This window comes from Caretta caretta, chromosome 4 (genome assembly GCF_965140235.1).
Source record: "Caretta caretta isolate rCarCar2 chromosome 4, rCarCar1.hap1, whole genome shotgun sequence".
Classification (NCBI taxonomy): Eukaryota; Metazoa; Chordata; order Testudines; family Cheloniidae; genus Caretta; species Caretta caretta.
Genome location: NC_134209.1, coordinates 65,449,807 through 65,471,357, shown reverse-complemented (window position 1 = coordinate 65,471,357; position 21,551 = coordinate 65,449,807). Strand labels below are relative to the sequence as shown.

General features: G+C 41.2%; 1 protein-coding gene across 6 annotated transcripts in view; it reads left to right on the top strand.

Moving 5' to 3' along the window:
- ZNF827 (zinc finger protein 827) overlaps nt 1-21,551 on the top strand; it is a 162,940-nt gene that overhangs the window by 6,276 nt on the left and 135,113 nt on the right. For all 6 annotated transcript variants that reach the window (XR_007356237.2, XR_012668099.1, XR_007356239.2 and 3 more), the window contains exon 2: nt 17,088-18,098. Coding sequence is in view for 3 of the 6 variants with exons in the window: in XM_048846963.2 (XP_048702920.1) it covers nt 17,088-18,098 (1,011 nt within the window). In the remaining 3 variants the exon portion in view is untranslated. The remainder of the gene's footprint in view (nt 1-17,087; nt 18,099-21,551) is intronic.

The following is a 21,551-nucleotide window of genomic DNA, read 5'->3' as shown; positions in this document are numbered from 1 at the left end:
TGGTGGAGTGGTGTGGAGGGTTGGGGTATGGAGACATCAGAACAGAATGCATTCTTTTAAATATATGAGAAAATTAATTTAACCTCACCTTTTGCAGAAGAGTGATTTTCTTCTTTCTTTTTCATATGTAAGAAGGTAGGGATGGAGGGAATTAAGGAAATAAATAAAACCGAACAGCCCAAGAGGAGCTGGTCTGTTCAGAATGAAGTATTAGTAATTTCCTATAATTTAATCAGACCAGATCCCAGAACAAGATAATGAGAGCTTGACCTACAAAAGAGAACTTTTTGGAAGTTAAAAGGTTTTTTAGCATGACGTTTCATAAGCCATGTGATTTGTCATGAAGCACCATATATGAGACTATTTTTGTTTTACCCCTATTGAAAGAAATCAAGATCTAGACATCAGTTCAGATGTCTATGAAGAGGTAATTTGGCTTACTCCTAGAATCCCTTCACAGTTATATTTTAGTTAAGCTACTGCACAGTCATACTTGAGTGTATTTTGTAAATAATGATGTTTCTGTTGTAATGGGAATTTTCTGTTGCCTAGTTTGCCAGGTGTAGTACTGTAATGAATACCATTTAGGTATTAGTGTAAAAAACACTTCATGGTGTAAGGAGGCTGAAAGATCTACTGATATATTTTATAAGAAAATGTTTGCAAAAGCCTAGACTTCAAAGTAGCTAACAGTACATGATGAACTCCAGTTTGAGGGTTTTCTCTTTTATTTTTTTCTCCTACAAGCAAGTCTTGTATTTTCATGCTAAGTTTGTAAATTACATTTTTATGGCATGAAAGTAAAGTACATGTCTAGATGCTGAAGCAAAAAGTCCCAGGTAGGTGAATATTATCATTCCCTAAAGCCTACTTTTAGAGGGAATTTCTTCCACTAGAAAATAGTTTCGAAATTAAAATAATAAAACTTAGGCTTGATTCTGATCTTAGATACATGGGTACATGTTGCTGAGTATCTTGTAAAATCAGCTACTGGATCTACACACATACATTGCAGTGTAGCTGATTTTACAAAATGTTCAGTGATACACAGCCAGAGATCTGTGATAAGAATATGTCCTTTAGGAGCTTTCTTTTCACAGATTGACTGAGGGGCATAGTTAAATGCAGTAAGTGTTATGCTCCCAAGAGGCAGTTTTTCTTTTTCAGATGTATCTGTGTCAGCATGAACAGTCTGACTTCCTCTTGGGTCAAGACACTAAAGTTTTTTGGGTGCTTAATTCCAATCTCAGTCAACTCAGAGGTGCAGTCCTGGCCCTTAAAGTTATTCCTATCCTACAGAGGATTTCCTGCTGTGCGTACAATATTTAGAATAGAATACAAGATTTGATTGAATAATAGACTCCCTGATTAAAATAAACAAAATACCCACTCCTTTTCTGCAGGACAGGTTGAATTTTAATACTCCAGACTGAGAAACAAAGAAGAGGAAAAAGCAGACTTCATGAAGCAGGGCCTTTTCTCCTTTTGTTCCAGCACTTTGGCAGCACAAATGGAATGGGGGAGTGGGTAGAACTGATGAAGACTAACTTATGTAGCAGGCAAAAGCACAAGAAGAGAAGTTAGGTGTTAGGACAAACTGTTTACAAGACCTGTCAGGAAACCAAATTCTCTTTTCCTTTGCTCCCTCCGTCCCTGTCCCAAGTGCAGAAAAAGAGTAAGAATCAGTCACTAGTTGCCAGGTCTGCCTTTGAAATAGTGACCTAGATGTGAAATGTTCTGCCTGTAATTCAAAAGCCAGACAAAACACTGGAACTTGCACATAGGCTCCCATTCCCTATATCTGAAGCAGGGGAGCAAATTCAAGGTCAAGGAAGGAGCTGGGAGAGGGATCTTCACACTTGTCAGTCAGGAGGCCTGGGATGGAGACACCTGTAGGGAGCAGGAGCCGGGTGAAGGGAAGCCTCAGCTGAGTAGGGCCCTAGCCCTGGAGGAAGGGGTATAAGGATGGCAAAGCCCTGGAGACAAAGGCTAGACAAGACTTTGAGACTGGGTTGCTTTGAGCTGTTCTGAATCTATGTTTCTGCGTTAACAAAGAAAAGCCCAGATCAAAGGAACTGGAGCAGTGCACCAGTGCAGTTGTTTGGGTCACTATTTCACTCTTCTTGCTGGTGGATCAGCCTGCCAACTTACAAGAACATTTACCACTTACTGTAGAACTTCAGAGTTACAAACACTTTGGGAATGGAGGTTGTTTGTAACTCTGAAATGTTTGTAACGCTGAACAAAATGTTATGGTTGTTCTTAAAAGTTTACAACTGAACAGTGACTTAATACAGCTTTGAAACTTTATTATGCAGAAGAAAAATGCTGCTTTTAACCATCTTAATTTAAATGAAACAAGCACAGAAACAGTTTCCTTACCTTGTCAAATCCTTTTTTTAAAATTTCCCTTTATTTTTTTTAGTAACTTACATTTAACACAGTACTGTACTGTATTTGCTTTTTCTTTTTTGGGGGGGTCTCTGCTGCTGCCTGATTGTGCACCTCCTATTCCAAATTAGGTATGTGGTTGACCGATCAGTTCTTAACTCTGAGGTTCTACTGTACTACACGTTCTACTTGTAATGTAACTTCTTCTACCCTGGCATTTCTCATATTCTGGGTCCCTTACCAGTCACCAGTGTAAGATAGAGCAACCTTAGGGCTGTTCTAATTTATACTCTGCTTCCCATGGGCCCAGAACCAGTGCATTCTAAGCATACTCTGATTCATCCTTTTTCTGGGAACTGACGTAGAACCTTTTTGCCACTTCTACACTGAGAAGGGAAACCCTCTGCACAGGGGCTATTCTGAGGGGGCATCTTCTGTCCACTTTTAATGTCCCTTTAAACTGGTGTAAAAGGGCCTTTGCAAAAAGTGTGAATCAGACTCTTGAAATCATCGTATTTGAAGGCAGTTTAGCGGCCTGTATGAAATGAGTTGATAAACTCCGTAGCGTTCCTAAAGGAGAAGTGTGCATATATATTTTTTAAAAGATCACACTTGGTGCACTTGTTGACTGTATCAGCAGAGAAGCCAAAGACTGGGCATGAAGAGGAAACTTCCCTCGCTCCTTGATGTGGTTCCCTCCAGGTCAGAGTTTAGATGCGTTGTTAGGGCAGGATGAAGAAATGCATTGCTGTTGTTTATGCAGTACCTGTTCTGTGGGTAATTACAAGACTTTATTTTCCTGTATCAGCAAGTTGGGATGAAATCTAGATTCTCTTTAAAATAAAACAAGGTTTGAGAAAAGAAGGTCTTTTATTCAGTCCTAGAATGTTGATTATACGACCTCTGAACTCTGTCAAGGGTTGAAAGCTGGGGCAGTGTCTTAAACAGCATGTTGAAGAGTGAGCAATGCCTATTTCACATGGAGAGGACTGCTTCACTGTTTTAGCCTATAACTATGGGTAGCTTCCTAATCTTCTCTTGTTTGGCTCTGCTTGTTAACCCCAGCAATCCTCTCAGGGGCACAGAAAGCAGCTGTCTTTGGTAGAAAACACAGCACGACAAAAAAACCTCTTCTTGAAATTTCCCATAGATACGTACCAGAATGCCTTCACTGTGTGGGAAAAATTAAAAACACAAAGAACATAATTTACCATGTTCTAATCTGACTTTAGGAAACAGCAAAGTCAAATTACAGTGAGCTAGATTTCTGTGACATTTATAGCATATAGGATTAATTTCACCATCAAGAGGCAGGAACAGCACAACCTGAAACCATTGTCTCTGAACCCATGGGAATGCTACCAGACTTAAAGTACCATGAGTGAGCAGGAGAGAGAACAAAAGTAAATATTTTAAATAGTAAATCAGCTTCATATTATTTACGAGAGATATAACTGTAGAAATTAAATTAGCAAAATGAAACACAAACCAATTAAAAACAAACATCTCTGTTAGAGCTGCCATGCTGTCTTGATGTCACCTGTTATGCCTGAGTATTGCAGTGCATATGGTATATGAGATCACCTTTTACTTTGTGACCCCTTGATAGAGGACGTGAGCACAATAGGGATAATTAAGGCCACTGTAGCAGCTTGAGCTTGTTTTGTTTATCTCAGCCTAAATACTATGGTAACAAGGTTTTTTAATTGATTTCCTTGGTTGTTTTATTAGACTGATCACTTGAATTACCATTACAAAGCTAGTTTCTAGCAATAACTCCAAATACTACAGTAGCACTAGTAAGATTTAGTGTTTTGAACCATTACTGTAGAAAACTGGTGTTTTTTTATAAAAAGGAAACTATTAATTACAACATACGCTCTATAGCTACTTTTTAAACTTTAAATATTTGAATAATATAATTCCACTGAATTCAAATTAACTTTATTTTTAAATTACAACTTAAAACTAACAGCATTGTCATCTAGGGGCCAGATTCACAGGCTCACTCTGCTCCTTTTGCATTGCTAAGATGATGTAACAGCAGTGGAAGCTGTTTGTGCGTTCCTAGCTGGGGATGGTATTGGGGAGTTCCCAGAGGGTCGAGAGCCACCGTAACTGTCTTTTATTTTTCTATCCTTCTACAGCCCAGTGTGTGTGGGGGGGGTGTCAGGGATGGAAAGGATAGAGAGGAGGGTGTGGTTGGAGCACTCAGCATTCCACCTATCCGCAGCTAGACAGTCGTGCCAGCTGACCTAGGTTAGAGAAGTCCGTGAGCCTAAACAGAATATAAAGTGATACCTCTGTTTTGGGAGCTTTCTGGGTCAGGCACAATGCCAACTAAGATGAACTTTAAGGTTCATCTGGACAGCTCACAGGACAAGGGGGCTTTAGATTTCAGGGGTTCTTGTTTTTCCTTTGGATCAACTAGGAACTTCTGTTGAGAGGCTACCCTTGTCCATTAGGCTAATGCGTTGCAGGCTTCTTTTCTTTGCCCCCAGCTTAATCTTTGGTTGATATTGATACTGACAAGAACCTCTCTGAATACAGTGGGGGTAAGGAGAAATCTGCTTTCCAGTTTTCCTCTTCTGCCTCTCCTAAAAGAGTTAGCGTATAATAACCACTTGCTTCATTCCTGCAACTGATTATAAATCTTGTTCTGTTTCCATCTCTGGCCAATGTTCATGATATCTTTTCTAGACCAGATGGAGAGGACCTGGCATGTGATATTGACCAGTCTTTCCCTACAGATAAGGAAGCTGCAGCATCATCCATTTCTCCTCTTGATAATATCATTTCGTCATCAGTGTCATTTCCTGATGACTACAACCTGTTTCAGGAATTGATAGCTCAAATGAGAGATTATTTGGAACTCAACTCTACTATGGTTCAGGAGAAGACACATTGTTTCTTTAATGTCTTGGAGACTAAGGAAAAGGTGACAATTACTCTTCCCATTAATGAAGGCATGTAAAACCCTGCTTGGAATATCTGGTTGACTCTGGCATCTGTGCTCATCAAGAAGAGCGATCACTTATATCAGGTCCTTCTTTAGCTTTTCGTCACTCACCCATCCATCTTGAAGGGCTGTAAAGTACTATGTCATCTGAGAAAGAGGCTCAAAAGAATGACTTCTTAGTACGAAGATATACTCCTCACTTACTCTGGGAATTCAAGTTGTTCATTATCAGCCCATCACGGCTAGATACCAGTACTTATGGATCTGGATGTTTCTCTTCGTGACCATCTCTTTGAGAGGCAGGGGTAAGTAGTGAAGGGCATTGATCTAACAGGGTCAAATGGTTTCTAGACTTGTTTGATGAACATTTTACAATGTTTTTGAAACCTCCTCAAGTGCGTTTGCTCAGGTGTCACTCTTCAAAGATCTCTCTGGCTTAAATCATCTAGTCTTTCAGCTGGAGCGAGGCCAAGGTAGAAGTTCTCCCCTTAAAAGGAGAGGGTCTTCTCCGTTCTAAAACAGATGATTTTTTTGAAAGATAAAAGAAACCAGATATATTGCCATATCTCTGGGACTGATTCATTATATTTAGAAGCAGAAGAGCATTATTGCATCTTCTTTCAGATTCCAGAGTCAGTACGGACACTTTCCAGGAGTTCTAGATTCACCAGCAACTGAGGAGATAGGGTAGAGGGAAATTCATTTCAGAGATGAAGTTCTTTTTCAGCTTTCAGGTCATCTTCTGCATCTGCCCAGCCACTAATTTGACAATTCATCCTGAAGCCTAGATCTGTCTTCCACTTGTAGGCTGGGACCATATCTTTGTCTCATTTGTGCAACATCTAGCACAATGGAGTCCTGATCTTCAGGTGTCACTACATTACACCATTGGAATTGTACCGTTCTTTAGACTCCCACAAGTCGGAATATGCAGCGTTCCCCCTAGAAAAGAAACCAGTGACTATAGTTCTTTGAGAGTGTTGCCTCAGAGTTCTATGCTCACGTAGGACTTTGGGATGTAGTACAAGGAACTGAGATGGCAGGGGACTGCATGGCTCTTTTATATATCATTGGCTGCACAATGGGGCACTGATGCAGAACCAATAGGCACTGCTTTTCTGGAAGATTCTTGTAGCCCACTGGTGCTAGGGGCAGGAAAGGTGCTGATCACAAAAATTTAAATATGCATAGACAACATTTTCAAAGAGTACTTGTGAGTAATCTTTATTTTCTTTTATTTTTATTTTCTACAGCTTTGTTTTTAGAATCCTTTTTTAATAAGCCAACTGTAATTCCATTTAGCTCAATTAAGGATCTGGTAATTTAAACAGTTGTGTTGGCAATGCACACATCATCTTGTAACAGGTATTGGTAATGTAAGGATGAAAACATTTACACAAGAAGAATAAAAGTCAAGGAGGCATATAATTGACCAATTTATCAACCTTAGCAGACAATTTTTTCTGATAGCATTGTGGCAGCTATGGTAAATTTACTTCTGATTGCTTAAGGGGACAGATCCTATATAGTGGGTACAACACATAACAGCAGCCCCTTCAAATGAATGGGTAAAGGAGCAGGTAATCAGCCTGTGCAACTTTGGTTCCTAGATTGGCCTTTTGGCTAATGGTGTGTCCATAGGTGCTGGAACTAGGGGTGCTGGGGGTGCAGAAGCACCCTCTGGTTTGAAGTGATTTCCATCATGTACAGGGTTTACAGTTTCAATGGCTTTCTTCACCTCCACTATACAAATTGTTCCAGCATGGCTGGGTGTGTCCTGTGAGGAAAATTTAAAATGATCCTGCTCTGCTCAATTAATAACTCCAGTACTTTACTGCCTTTTCCAATAGTCTTTAAACCAATTTCAGGCTTTCAGATGGCTGTCAGAATTATTGTGATCATTGAAGTGCCTTTGGTAGACCTTGATAATAAGTTGCAGTTACGATCAGAGAACTCTTAGCTTCATTGCAAATTGTGTGTGTGCAACAAGGCATGCTTATATACTTTTCTTACTTTTAGTCAGTCCTTTGTGCTGAACTGATGCTCAAACTTCCTCTTGTCCACCTCTTTTTCAGCTGGAAGGGTGACTGAAATCTAGACTCATAGACATAAAGATATTAAGGTCAGAAGGGACCATTATGATCATCTAGTCTGACCTCCTGCACAATGCAGAATCTCATCCACCCACTCCTGCAATAAACCTCTCACCTATGTCTGAGCTAGTTGTCTTGACGACCCTGGCAGGTTTAAATGACTGGCTGCACTCAAATAAGTTGCATGCATCGAGGTGCATTGAAGTTTTAATAATCTATAGCCTAAACAAATCACTTAGTCTTGGCTGCTCTAAATTGCCCAGTATGTAGAAGTATACTTATGCCTACTTTTGGCTGTAGGACCTGAAGGTGTGGCGGGGATTGCAATACATTTCAGGTGAAGGAAGTTGCACTTTGTTTCAGGAAACAGTCAAAACAGCTATTGGTGCATCCATTTATGGCAGTGGCAGGCCCCGTACAGGCTCTAATTTAGATGAGTCAGACACAATTGAAGGCCCTGAGAGAATAGGCAGGAGGCTCTGGGGAGTAAGAATTTGGTGAAATCAATAGTAGGAATATAGATATTGTGCAAAACAGATTGGACCAACAGTTTTTATCTGATGTGGCTATCCAGTTAAATCAGGATTAGAAGGTAAGATGTTCTTGCCTTTTTTTTTTTTTAACAGTAAGAACTTAAAAGACACATTTTGCATAAATAGCACGTACACTAAGCACCCCTCTCCAGTCTCTTCTCAGATGCTCCTTTTCTCGTGAATGGCCACTCCATAAAAACTAAGCTGCATAGGAACTCTCCCTCTCCTTTTGGTGCTTGACAGGAGGGAAGAATATAGTAACCTTAAGATAGATGCCATGATCTATCTTGTTGGCAGATACATCCTCCAAAACACGTGTTAGGCTTGGGGAGTGAGCATGACAACTCCACAGCACCATTTACAAAAATGGCTTACAGATTTTTTTTTTATAATCAGGAGGGAAATGTTGCTGGTATTACTTGAGCTGTTCAAGGCAGGGGCCTACCTGTAACCATTCATTCCTCTCCAAAAATGTGGATGATCTATTTTCTGAGCCCTCTGACTCAGATTGCTATATTTAAGTCTTATCTGGTCTCATGATCATTCCTCCTTTAAATCTCTGAGCCCCCTCCCTCCAATGCATTGTCCTTCAGGGGATAAAAGAAATCCCAAAGAACAAAGATCATTGTTCCACCCCTTTACCCTCACATACCCTAAGCATGTGGTGTGATTCTCCCCATTGCCTCAAATAGAGGTATTCCCCTAACTAGATTTCACATTCCACAAGCCTTAGATAAAACTGCATGTTGATGGGTGAAACCATTATGCTGCTTTGCTGGTCGACACTATGGTGATACCTTCACTTGACCCTATTTTCCTCATTTGCTGTGTCTAGGGAGGACAAAACACTGATAGCACCATGGGCTCTTGTCTGAACAAATTTGTGGTTGTGACTTGTCTTTAGACTAGGGTCTCTGAGGCCATTCCTTAGAATCTGGCCATTGTGCAAGGTTCTGATCCATTTGAAAGTGGGCTGCCAGGTAACTGAGTCTGCCGATCGGCAGACTCAGGTATCTGCAGATAGCCAGGATTCAGCCCTCCTGTGTTTCTGCTCAAAATGCACCAATCTGGACTGTGGTTCTGTGACTAATGTGAAACTTTTCAATGTGAACTTCATTAATGAGAAGCAAAGTTCTTTCAGTATCCACAGGGCCAAATTCTTGTTCAAGAATGTCCCAAAACCATTGCAGGTCCCTCAGGAGCAAGCAGGAAGGATCATTCACTTGGCCATCACTTAAAACAATTTGACTCAGAACAGACACTGCGAGGATCTTGTATAGGCTGCAGATGTCAAGGTCATATATCTAGGGATCCTTCTGGATACAGAGCCAGCTTTTCCAGACAGCTATCTAGACTGGTGTATGGGTTAATACCCATATTGATATGCTGTATGGGAAGCTTAAATTGGTCTTTCCCAGACAACTTCTGTTAGCAGCAAGACTCCAGTTTCTCTTCCTTCCCCAAATGGAAACAGATGACAAGGCTTCCTTGTGTGCTAGAGATGGCAGAACTGTTGAGATGACAGCTGACCTTATTTGCATTTCAGGAAAGCCAGTATCTCTGCCAACCCTGGGATCTGACACTTCCTGATTGGAACAACTTGTCATTGTAGAAAGACATTCAGAAGATGTCAAAGCAAAACGCTTCCCAAAAAAGTAAACAATCTGTTGTGTAACTCAGGAGAATCTTATCGAATTTAAAAGTTCTCTTTTCCTGGTAGCCAAAGGAAGGCGAAGTTTTCAGTGGTCCACCTGTGAGCCCTGGTGTGTAAATGTACCCACCATTTTAAGTGTACAGTGAGGAATGTGGTGCATTGCCACTTGAGTATGGAGAGACCATAAGGAGAGAATCCATGTCCTCAAGTACAATCACCTTCTAGACAACTTCATGGACCAAGTGGACTACGAAATCACTCTGCTGACTGCAGGTTCAGTGGGAGGTATAGAAGTAGTAATTGAGCTCCCTCCCATTTAGTCAGCTTCATAGGGCTTCATCAAAATCTCTAATTGACAGCTTGGCTGATTTAAGGGGACTCAGAGAAAACCCAGGCCTTTGGTAAAGGGCTTCCCGGTCTTTAGTCTCAGGTTTGAAAAAGGTCTAGGTGGTTTATGCCAGCAAAGGTATTTGGATCTCAGTCACAGTTTATCTCTGTCTTCATATAAACAAGGTGAACTCTCTTGATCTATTAATGTACAGACAGGGCAGCTCGTTCCTTTAAAGGTAAGTCAGTGAGGTCGCCATTTGGTGGTAAGGTTATGAAAGTTGTGTCCAAATATCTGTTATGGGATGTTACTTCATAGGGAATTAGTTATCTTTCAGCAAAGTTGGCTACTGTAGTTTACTCATTCCCCATTAAACCTAAAAGCATTAGATACTATGAGATATGTTGTGGGAGGAGTGGAATATTTTGTTGCATTTTAGGTCTTTGAACTACTCCTCTGTGTAGTTGGTTGACATCAAAGGGAGGTTTATTTCCTTTTGACTCTCTCAAAAGGAGATAAGGGCTTTTTCTCATTTTATAAACATCTGCTATCATTGTCCACTCTATCAGGTGGATAGTGGTCCAAGCAGGTATTGATAGCACTTTTTGTAGCCTGCTCTTGTATGACATGCTACGGCCTACAAGGTGGTCTCCTTTGAAAATATTCTTATGGCATCTGACTAATCTCAGAGTGTTATGGTTAAAAAAGTTCTCTCATAGAGTATTCAACCTAGTGATTTCTTTTGAGGTTTATAATGACAATTCGAACAAAGAATGGTAATAGAGCTGCTGTCTTGCCTTAAAATTGTGATTTTTCTTTTTCCTTTGGGAAAATCGTTATTTTAGAAGACATGGCGATGAAATAAAGAATCACTCCCAGGGCTTTTCTCTCTAGCTAATTGTGTTTATATTTGCACATATTCTAAATATGAGGGAGAAAGACAGAATGTAGGAGCAGTTGTTTTCTGGCTTTTTCCTGTTATAGCTGTGCTACTCTCTAGGTCAGTCTACAATGGAGACGCTTGGTGTTGACCCCATTGATTCGGGCACCAGCCACATTGATAAACCATTTTGTGATGAGGCCAAGAGTTGAATGGTCCTTAGATGAATCATCAGTGAACCAAAAGTTCCACTGAGAGAAGAGACAGACTTCCTGTGCTTCTTATCTATTATAGGTCACCAGCATCATGAGGGAACTATGGGGGATGGTGTGCACTCCAGCATTCATGTGCTGTTTATGCAACTGTGTCTTTTCAGTTTTAGTTGGTGCTGTGAATGTAGTACAGAAGCTATGGCAGGCCTTTATTAAAATCATGATTTTTCTTCAGCATCCCTGTGGAAAAATCGGCATTCTAGTACTCTGAATGTATAGTCTATTCCGAGACTGCTGTAAATGCCGTTCTGTGGAGGGGAGTTTCTGGAACTTCAGTGGGAATGTATCCCCCACTGCATAGCAGTCCCTGCAAGATTGGTACAGTCCAGTCAGTGCAGAAAACCATAAAAGTTCCTCAACCCCCAAAACTGCCTAATAGCTTTTATTATTCTAACTGGTTAAAAGGCAGCCTTTTTCAGCATTTCAAATAATAAAAAGTTAGTCGGCAGGTTTTTGGGCTGGGTTGGACAACTTTTATGGGATTCTGTAAAATTAACTTCCCAGGTATTTTTTATCATATGGTTGCACAGCTACTATTCTTTAGACGTAGGGTTGCTGACTTTCTATCACATCTTGGTGTGAAACTAACAAAGATTCATGTGGAGTTGGCAGCCAGAGGCACGCAGACAAAAGTGACGCAGAATTAGCATGTGATCTTTGGGGGAGGGAAGGGTTTCAGAGTTAAAAATAATGTATTTGAAGGTAAGTTATTTACATGGTACAGATATGTACTGTATTAGGAAAGCTGACAGAGCCATTATTTTCCCATTATTTTCTTCCATATATTTCCAGTAGGGTTGCCAGGTGTCCGGTTTTGACTGTAACACGCAGTTGAAAAGGGACCCTGGTGGCTCCAGTCAGCATTGCTGACTGGGCCGTTAAAAGTCCAGTTGGCAAGGCTGGCAGGCTCCCTACCTGGCTCCGCACAGCTACCAGGAAGGGTGACATTTCCCTGCAAGGGCGGCCAGGGAGGCTCCGCGTGATGCCCCCACCCTGAGCGCCGGTTCTGCAGCTCCCATTGGCCAGGACCTCTGCATTTCTGGCCCCAGCCGGAGCCCGCACCCCAACGAAAATGAGTGAGCGAGTGAGGGTGGGTGAGAGCGAGTGACAGAGGGAGGGGCGATGGAGTGAGCAGGGATGGGGCCTCAGAGAAGGGGCAGGACAGGGCCTCGAGGCAGGGGTGGGGCAAGGGTGCTCAGAGTTCTGTGCGATTTGAAAGTTGGCAATACTAATTTTCAGGTTTGTATTAAATTCTGAGTTACAATTCCATTGTTGGTTGATATAGTACCCACTGAATGTGCTGTTCACAAGCACTGCTTTGAGTTCCTCTACACTAATTTCATGCTGGATCCCCTCCAATCTGATTTCTGTCCTCTCCACTCCACTGACACTGTTCTGTCCAAGGTCTCCAGCGACTTTTTACTGGCTAAATTTCAAGTCCTCTGCTCCTTCATCCTCCTTGACCCCCTGGCTGCATTTGACACTGATTGACAATACCTGACTTCTCAAAATCTTGCTCTTCCATGACACCATATTCTCCTGATTCCACTTCTTTTCCTTTCCCACTCTCCTTAGTTTTCCTCCCAGATCATCTTCAAGCTGATAATCTGGAAGTCATTCAATGCCTCCTTTTTCCTAACTGTGTCTAGGTTTTCCCATTCTGCCTCTGTAACATTTTTGTGGTTTGATCATTTATTTCTATCCACACAGCTAAAGCTTGTTCAGGCTTTCTGTTTGGCCTGTGTTGTACTGCATCCTCCTCATCCCTGGACTCTCTGACATCTATATTACCCTACGTCTAGTTCATTCATCTCCCTTGCCTTTCACTCTCCTGTGTGGCAAGCATGTATTGTGTTGGTGCCAGAGAAACAATTCCAGCAGTTGATTTAGGCTGGATAAGTCCAAGGCATAATTGACTGGCGTTTTTTTAGTTTTCAGAAATGTCCTTTTTTAAAAAAAAAAAAAAAATAAAAAAAATTGAAGCTTGTGTAATATCCACAGCAAATCAGCAAATTCTAATATACTGATACTTTTAAATAAAAAGGGAAAATACCCATAGGGTAGAATCATAAAATATAATTTCGTAAGAACATAAGAACGGACATAATGGGTCAGACCAAAGGTCCATCTAGCCCAGTACCCTGTCTTCCGACAGTGGCCAATGCCAGGTGCCCCAGAGGGAATGAACAGAACAGGTAATCATCAAGTGATCCATCCCCTGTCGCCCATTCCCAGCTTCTGGCAAACAGAGGCTAGGGACACCACCCCTTCCCATCCTGGCTAATAGCCATTGATACACCTATCCTCCATGAACTTATCTAGTTCTTTTTTGAACTCTCTCTATGAATTTACCTAGTCATTATTTCTGGTCATTAGGATTTGCCTTTGAATCTGATTTCCTCTCAAAGCAGAGTGTCACTATATTTTTTACAAGGTAAATAAGTTAGTAAAGAGGGTTTGGCACTTTTACTGTTGCACATATTTGGGGTTCTTCCGAAACATGCCTCATACTGAGCTAAATCAGTGGCAACAGCTGTCGAAGTATTTGGTTGGATTTTTAACACTGTTAGCAAGTTTAGGATGTACTTTGACTCATTTCTGTCCTCTAATCATAGAATATTAGGGTTGGAAGAGAACTCAGGAGGTCATCTAGTCCAATCCCCTGCTCAAAGCAGGACCAACGCCAACTAAATTATCCCAGCCAAGGCTTTGTCAAGCCGTGCCTTAAAAACCTCTAAGGATGGAGATTCCACCACCTCCCAGGTAACTCATTCCAGTGCTTCACCACCCTTCTAGTGAATTAGTTTTTCCTAATATCCAACCTAGACCTCCCACACTGCAACTTGAGACCATTGGTTCTTGTTCTGTCATCTGCCACCACTGAGAACAGCCTAGCTCCATCCAGTTTGGAACCCCCCTTCAGGTAGTTGAAGGCTGCTATCAAATCCCCCCTCACTCTTCTCTTCTGCAAACTAAATAACCCCAGTTCCCTCAGCGTCTCCTCGTAAGTCATGTGCCCCAGCCCCCTAATCATTTTCTTTGCCCTCCGCTGGACTCTTTCCAATTTTTCCACATCCCTTCTGTAGTGGGGGGACCAAAACAGGACTCAGTACTCTAGGTGTGGCCTCACCAGTGTCGAATAGTCGAATAGGAATAATCACTTACCTTGATCTGTTTGCAATGCTCCTACTAATACAGCCCAATATGCCGTTGGCCTTCTTGGCAATGAGAGCACACTGTTGACTCTCATCCAGCTTCTTGTCCACTGTAATCCCCAGGTCCTTTTCTGCAGAACTGCTGCTTAGCCAGTCGGTCCCCAGCCTGTAGCGGTGCATGGGATTCTTCCGTCCTAAGTGCAGGACGCTGCATTTGTCCTTTTTGAACCTCATCAGATTTCTTTTGGCCAATTCTGCAATTTGTCTAGATGTAATCCTGAGACATGCTGAGTACTTACAACTTCCACTGATGGTCAAATATTGACAAACAATTCAAGGACCAATCCTACAAATGCTCTATGTGTACAGAGCTCCCATGGGAGTAAGCAAAGAAGAGTCTTTACAGGATCAGCCCCATAATCCTTGACAAGAGAAACTTGAACAATTGTTGGATAATTTACATAGAAGTTAGTGAGATGCTCCAGCCAAATTCTGCTCCCACTGAAGTTACGTTACATTTTCGGCCAAATTCTCATTAACTTATCCATTTGCAAAGTCTAGGCGATTTATACTCCCCAAGACTAGAACTTAATTTTCTAATTAAAAAAAATTCAATACCAACCCTTATGCTCATAAGTATCCCTGCAGTAACAATGTATAGCCTGTATATGATGGAAAAATTCAGTAAGGAAATATATTTTCCTTCCAAGTTTTCCAGGACTCCTCATAAGCAGTGAGTCAGATATAATTATGAGAAAATCTTGTGTCTTTTCAAATAGTGCTGTTCAAATTGTCCAACACAAACTCAAAATACAGCCAGAGTTTGTTGATAGGCTCCCTGTGGATGACACACAGTTCAAGCAGACCAGCTCCAACTGTCAAATGAACATCCTGGATTCTGGAGAGCGGATTATGATTTAATTTGAAACCATAGGAAAGTTGGTGGGTTCAGGTGTGTTTCTTTGAGTTTTCAGCTTTGCTTAAGCACAGGGGGGCATGAATCCATATGAACTAAACTCCTCCCCAACATGCACCTGCTCCCATGTGATACAAAACCATCAGGCTTCATACAGCTTCTTTAAAACCAAAACACTAATGTTTAAATGGAAGTTGGACTGTGTTCATGATAGGATTCGATGCCAGCTCTCAACATTAGCCTTAAAGTAAAGAGGACTTGATGCTGTAGGGAGGTACTGAGAAGTGGAGAACTAGAACAGTGCCAGCAGTTAGAAGAGATCCTGTTTCAGGGGACTAAGGAGCTGATGGGTAAAAAATCCAAGCTGGTGTTGGGGATAGAGATACTGGGGAAGAACTTTCTCTCCACTGTTGGAGGCAAGTTTGGGATCTGGAGGCAGCCACATTGCAGTAGTTAAAGTAGAGTGGAACAGGAGGAGGAACTCTCGCTTCATATATTTTCTATGGCAGGTTTTATTTAAATATCTGTTAGCTGAGGCTGCATGTGTGGATGAAATGTGCAATATAAGTGCTAGGTATTAATTATTACTTGTTCATCAGCTGCTATCTAAAGTTTTTTTTTAACTTGTTGGAAATGAATAAGGAATCAGGGAATATACAGTATGTACCATAAAATCGTAATAGTAGTGTCCATATTTTTTTAAATCCTTTTGTTGACTTGCTGTAGTATGAGTCCTATGACTCTTTCATACTGTGGGACATTCAGTCTAAAAGCAAGATATGTGAGAAAGGTACGTGGCAAGAGGAGATAAGATAAATTTAATTTTAACATTGCTATTGTTCTTTGCAGCATTCTGATTGGCCAGCTAGATGGACAAAAATCTTTAGTCACATCTATATCTCTCTGAATAACCATTGTGAAGAAGAGCAATCCAGGGTCACCACACTTTAAACACTGCCAGTCAGCTCTCCAGAGAGAGGCTAGATATGTTGGAATCACCTGTCAAGAAAAAATGTGGCTAACTGTATGAAAGAAACCGTTTTCATTTGATAAAACAAAATTCCATTTAGTATGTTCTTTGTTTTAACTTTTAGCGCTTCCTTAAGATTTTTTGTTAAAGCATGTCTCCACTGCAAGAAAATTTGTTGTATGTTACGTTTCCTCGCTAAATAGCTGGCAAGATCAATACATTAGCTTGCAGTTCAAGTGTTATTACTCCCAGCTATTCAGAAAAGAAACATCATGTATTACAGCAATAAATTTTCATTTTTTCAAAAATAGGGTGCAGTGCAGATTGGACTAAGATTAAAATAACTGTAGGCAACTACTCTTAATATAAGTGATTCAACACGTGGTCTGCCTTTTGAAGACATCTCTGCACTAAGCTTACAGAGTTTTAGGTATCGTATATAGTATTTAGTGGGTCAAATACATCACTGCTTTTACACCACTGAAATTATAATGTGAGAAATTAGCAGACCATGTTGGTTTAAATAATAGCCATCTATAAATGATGCCCATGCTCTGGTCATGCAAATACCTTACTACAATTGTACAGTTACACTGACTTAGCAAGTTTTTAGGGACTTACTGATAACAAGTCCATCAAGCTTTCATTTTTATTCCACTATTTCCTTTTATTATTCCACTCTTTCATTCTTTTTTTCCTGAAAGCCACCTCTTCTGACTAGTCCAGATGCCAAATGAAAGCACTTGAGACAAATGTTTAGTAACTGTTCAAAATGCTCCAGCTTTAGGGTTCACCCTGATGCAATTGTCCCTAGCATTCATTAGAATCTTGTTGGGGTGAGACGAGAACTGGAGGTATTAAGAGAGCTTCACACACTTAGCATTAAGGACACATTCATATTTTGGAAATAAACTTGTGGTTCTTGGTATCCCACAGATGGTACTAGACAGGAGGAAGTGGAAGGTGAACTTAGTGAAGAAGAACACTGGTTTGGAAACTCTTCAGAGACCCCATCAGAAGCATCATATGGAGAAGTCCAGGAAAACTTTAAGTTATCTCTTGAGGATAGAATCCAGGCACAGTCCACTTCCCCGGATACTTCTCTGGGAAGTGCAACTCCTAGCAGCAACACGCTGGAGCTGGTAGCTATTGACAATGAGGCTTTAAGAGACACATTACAGAGCAAAGAACACCTTTCTCCTGATGTGTCGTCTTTGTGTGAAGATGAACCTCCTGGCCCAAATAAGCCACTGAGCAGTAACCTGAGAAGGCTTCTGGAGGCCGGTTCTCTCAAGCTGGACACTGCTGTTACAGTCAATGGCAAGGTCGAGTCCCCTGTAAATGTTCGTTCAAATCTCTCCTTTTCTCCACCTTCTCATCATGCCCAGCAGCTAAGTGTTCTTGCTAGAAAGCTTGCTGAGAAACAGGAACAAAATGATCAATACAATGCAAGTAATCGGTTTATATGGAATCAAGGTAAATGGTTGCCAAACTCAGCCACCACCTGTGGTTTGTCCCCAGATTCAGCTATCCTGAAATTGAAAGCCGCAGCCAACGCAGTTCTTCAGGACCAATCACTTTCAAGGACTGAAGATACTATAAGATTTGAATCCTTTTCTTCACCTTTTAGTTCTCAGTCTGCCAGCTCAACCTTAGCGGCTTTATCAAAGAAAGTTAGTGAAAGAAGCATGACTCCTGGGCAGGACCACCCACCTCCAGCTAGTTCTTTCCTTTCCCTAGCCTCAATGACCTCTTCAGCTGCCCTACTCAAGGAGGTGGCTGCAAGGGCTGCGGGCAGCCTGTTGGCTGAGAAGAAAAAGTCACTGCTTGCAGCGGATCCCCTGCAGCTTTCAGAGATGAAGCAAGAGAAAGTAACTCCACCACAGTCTTTGGAATTATTGCTACTTCCAGTCCCTAAAGGAAGAATTTCTAAGCCCACTAATACAGGTATGGACACTTATCTTAACCGTCAAGTAAGGCATGTTTGTTTTGCTCTAGATTTATTTAACTCTTATTTTCTGGTCTGGTTTGTATTGTTTCCACCTATTATGAAAATAAGAACAAAATAAACAATAGGATAGCTTTTAAACTACCATTTGAAGATCAAACCTTCACAAATGTTTCCATATTTGAAAAGTAATGAGTGTACAGTTCAATACATTTTTTTTTTATTCCATACAAATGTATTTTTTCCTCACCAAGTTCAGAATAGGTCTACACAAGAAATATTTAATGGGGGAAGATCAAAGAATCCCTGTTAGGGAGCTTATGGTATCAGTGAACATGTACAAAACCAGTGCTTTTGAAATATTGGACAAGGGAGAATTTTCCCTCCTGCTGTCTGTGTCACAAATGGACTTTTGTATAATCGCTTACTACCCTGTCCTAATTTACCAGAGTATATTATTGTGTTGCCACTTTTCATTAAAATTTTCTGCAGAAGCACGAACAAATCTCTCATGTTCATTCTTTCACAATTCTTTATCATGAAAAATAGAAGAAAATGAACTGCTTTTTCCTAATTCTGCTCAACAAAACCCGCTTTATACTTCTTGGCCCACCCCCTCCCTCTTCCTCCCTTAGTTCTGTCAGCATTCTAAGATATAGGCCTATTGCAAACAGTACTACTAACAAAAGAAATCAGGAAAGAATGTGAGTAATTATATCAAAATAAGAAATATTTTCTTTTATACATACTGACATTTCTTTTTAAAAAAATTGCATGCATCAAATGTTCATATTTCCACGGACATCTCCATGGAATTTAGGTGTTATTTTGCTAACAATGAAATTTTGATAATTAGGATGAGGAAGCTGGTCAAAAGCCTTCACAAGATAAAAGGTTTGGGTGTTAGTTTGTTAAGGATTGTCTACATGGCGCAGTTTTAGCAGTATAGTTAAACTGATGTAGTTTTGTGGGCACTTTTATTCCTGCATAAACTGGTTTTTTTTCAGGTAAGCTTACGTTGCTTTGGAAGGGGTTTACATTAAATTGGAAAAAACCTCTTATACAGGAATAAGACTGTCCACATGGGGAGTTATACTAGTGTAAATGTATTCATTTAAATTCACACCTTTAATGTTATACCGGTATAACTTTCTCACATAGACAAGCCCTTAAAGAGAGGGAATAGCAAGGATTCAGTTATATTTACTACACTACACCATTCCAAAAATGTTAATATTATCTGCTTATTTACTGCATGTGCAAAAGGCATTCACATGATTAGTTACTTGATAAGGAAGAGTAATGCAGAAGAGAAACTTTTTTATTGTAGTAAAATCCAACTTCTATATGTTTGGCTAACGAATTGTGAATTTTTATCTGTACACCTTGGAAAAGAGGAGTGCGTCTAAGTATATATGCAGTGCTGGCAATTCATAAACTGGCTGTGATGCAGTGAAATCTCTAGCATCTACTCTGCTTAAGACACAGGAATGCTGAAAGGCAGTAATGGGAGCATGTTACCTCAGGGCCTTGGTAACCATGAAACAATCATTTCCCTTTGCTTTATATATAAAAAATATGATCAGTTTATATGTACTGGGCCTTCACCAGCCTCAGCTGGCATCCAAACAAACTTTATCACGATAGATTAATAACAAAGATTTTTGTTGAATTCTAGCTCCCTTTCTGACATGCTCATTAGTTTTTGACTGGAAAGGAATTGACCAAATGAAAATAAGGGACCAAGAAAAGCAATGAGATAGGGTATTTGGATTTTGAAGGAATTTTGTTTTCTGTAATCATTCTTTCTGCTGTAGAGACATACAGCTTGCAGAAAGAGGTCACTGTTGTGTGACTTTTGAGCAGTAGACATTACAGTACTCCTCTAAAATATTGAGTTGGGCACTTGATCATGTGTATTTGCTATGAAAATAAATGTCTCACATTCCTTTGATTCTTTTTTGCAGCCATGGTTTTATGGCAGTAATTCTTTTTGCAGCCACGTTTTTATGGCACTGAAAGCATAATATAATATTTCATTTTCTAAAGTTTTGTCTGTTTGTGTGGGTCTTCTCTTGAGGACATGCCTGTGTTGCCAGTAAAATAAACATATTTTCCCTGAAGGCACTGATTGGCAGATTTTCCCATATATTTTATAGCTGAAGAAAGTCTGCTTCCAGTTATTATGAGTCAGCTTCTTTCATCAGCAATGAAGCTATCCGTATAGCCAATGGTCACTGAGATCAACTACTAGATATTGGAAAAAATAAGGAGGCAGTAAAGGGGGAAATATGCTTAACAGGCCTACTGCATGAAGTAAGCTCTGAGTTCATAAACTTTTTTTAGTATATAAGGAGCAATAGCACATCAGATTGTGGTCTTGTCAGATCTAACATGCTAACCTTAGTTAGGCCTGATCATTACTTGGATGGGAGATGCCCAGTAAATCTCAAGGTGGTGCACAAAGAGACTGAAGTGGCACCCACTAAATCACTGTAGCAGTGGTGTTATGAAACATTTTAGAGTTGGTATTGCTGTCTTTTGGATGAAATGTAAAATGAAGTCCTGACCTACGTTCCCTCTAAAGTGCATTGCATGTGCGGCCATGCAGGAGGCCACCAAGGGACGTGCACTTAATTAGCAGAGCCACGCAGTGTACACTGCACTCAGGGGTGTGGCCACAGGTGCGCCTGGAAGATGGTAGTGGGGTGAGGTGGGAAATAGGGGGTATGTGGAGGTGTGGGGTGAGGTGGAGGGTGGTGGCGGGGTAGCTTGGGGCATGTGGGGCCGCGGCGGGCCCAGACACCTCTCCCTCCCAGCTGCAGCGCTGCTGCGGCGAGGCCAGATGCCTTTCCCCTGCCAAGCCCCGGGGCTGCTGCGGTGGGGCGAGGCGCCTCTTCCTCCCCACCGCCACAGTCCTGGGACTGCTGTGGGGAGAGAGGGCTGGGGGGAGTCCTCTCTCCCTGCTGCACCCCTGGGGAAGCCTGCACCACAAACCCCTCATCTCAGCCCCACCCCAGAGCCCGCACCCCAATGTCGGAGCCCTCACCCCCTGGACTCCAACCTTCTGCCCTAGCCCTGAGCCCCCTCCCACACTCCAAAACTCTCGGCCCCTGCTACACCTCAACTCCATATTGGTGCACATAACAAAATTCATTCCGCACATGGATGGGAAAAATTAGAGGGAACATTGGTCCTGACTCCCTGTTTAAGATCCCATGCCACTTTTGCAAGAATGAGTGTTAGTCCCTATGCCTGGATCACATTCCCATTTGAACAATAACACTTTGCCTGGAACACCTACAACATTCTTCCTGATTTTCAGTTGGATTCAGTGAGTCTGATTCTCCTCTCACATCAGTTTTACAGTCATGTAGCTCCATAGAATTAATTGGAGTTGTTCCTGATTTTACGTCAGTATAAGTGAGAGGCAACACAGGCTCAGTATTCTT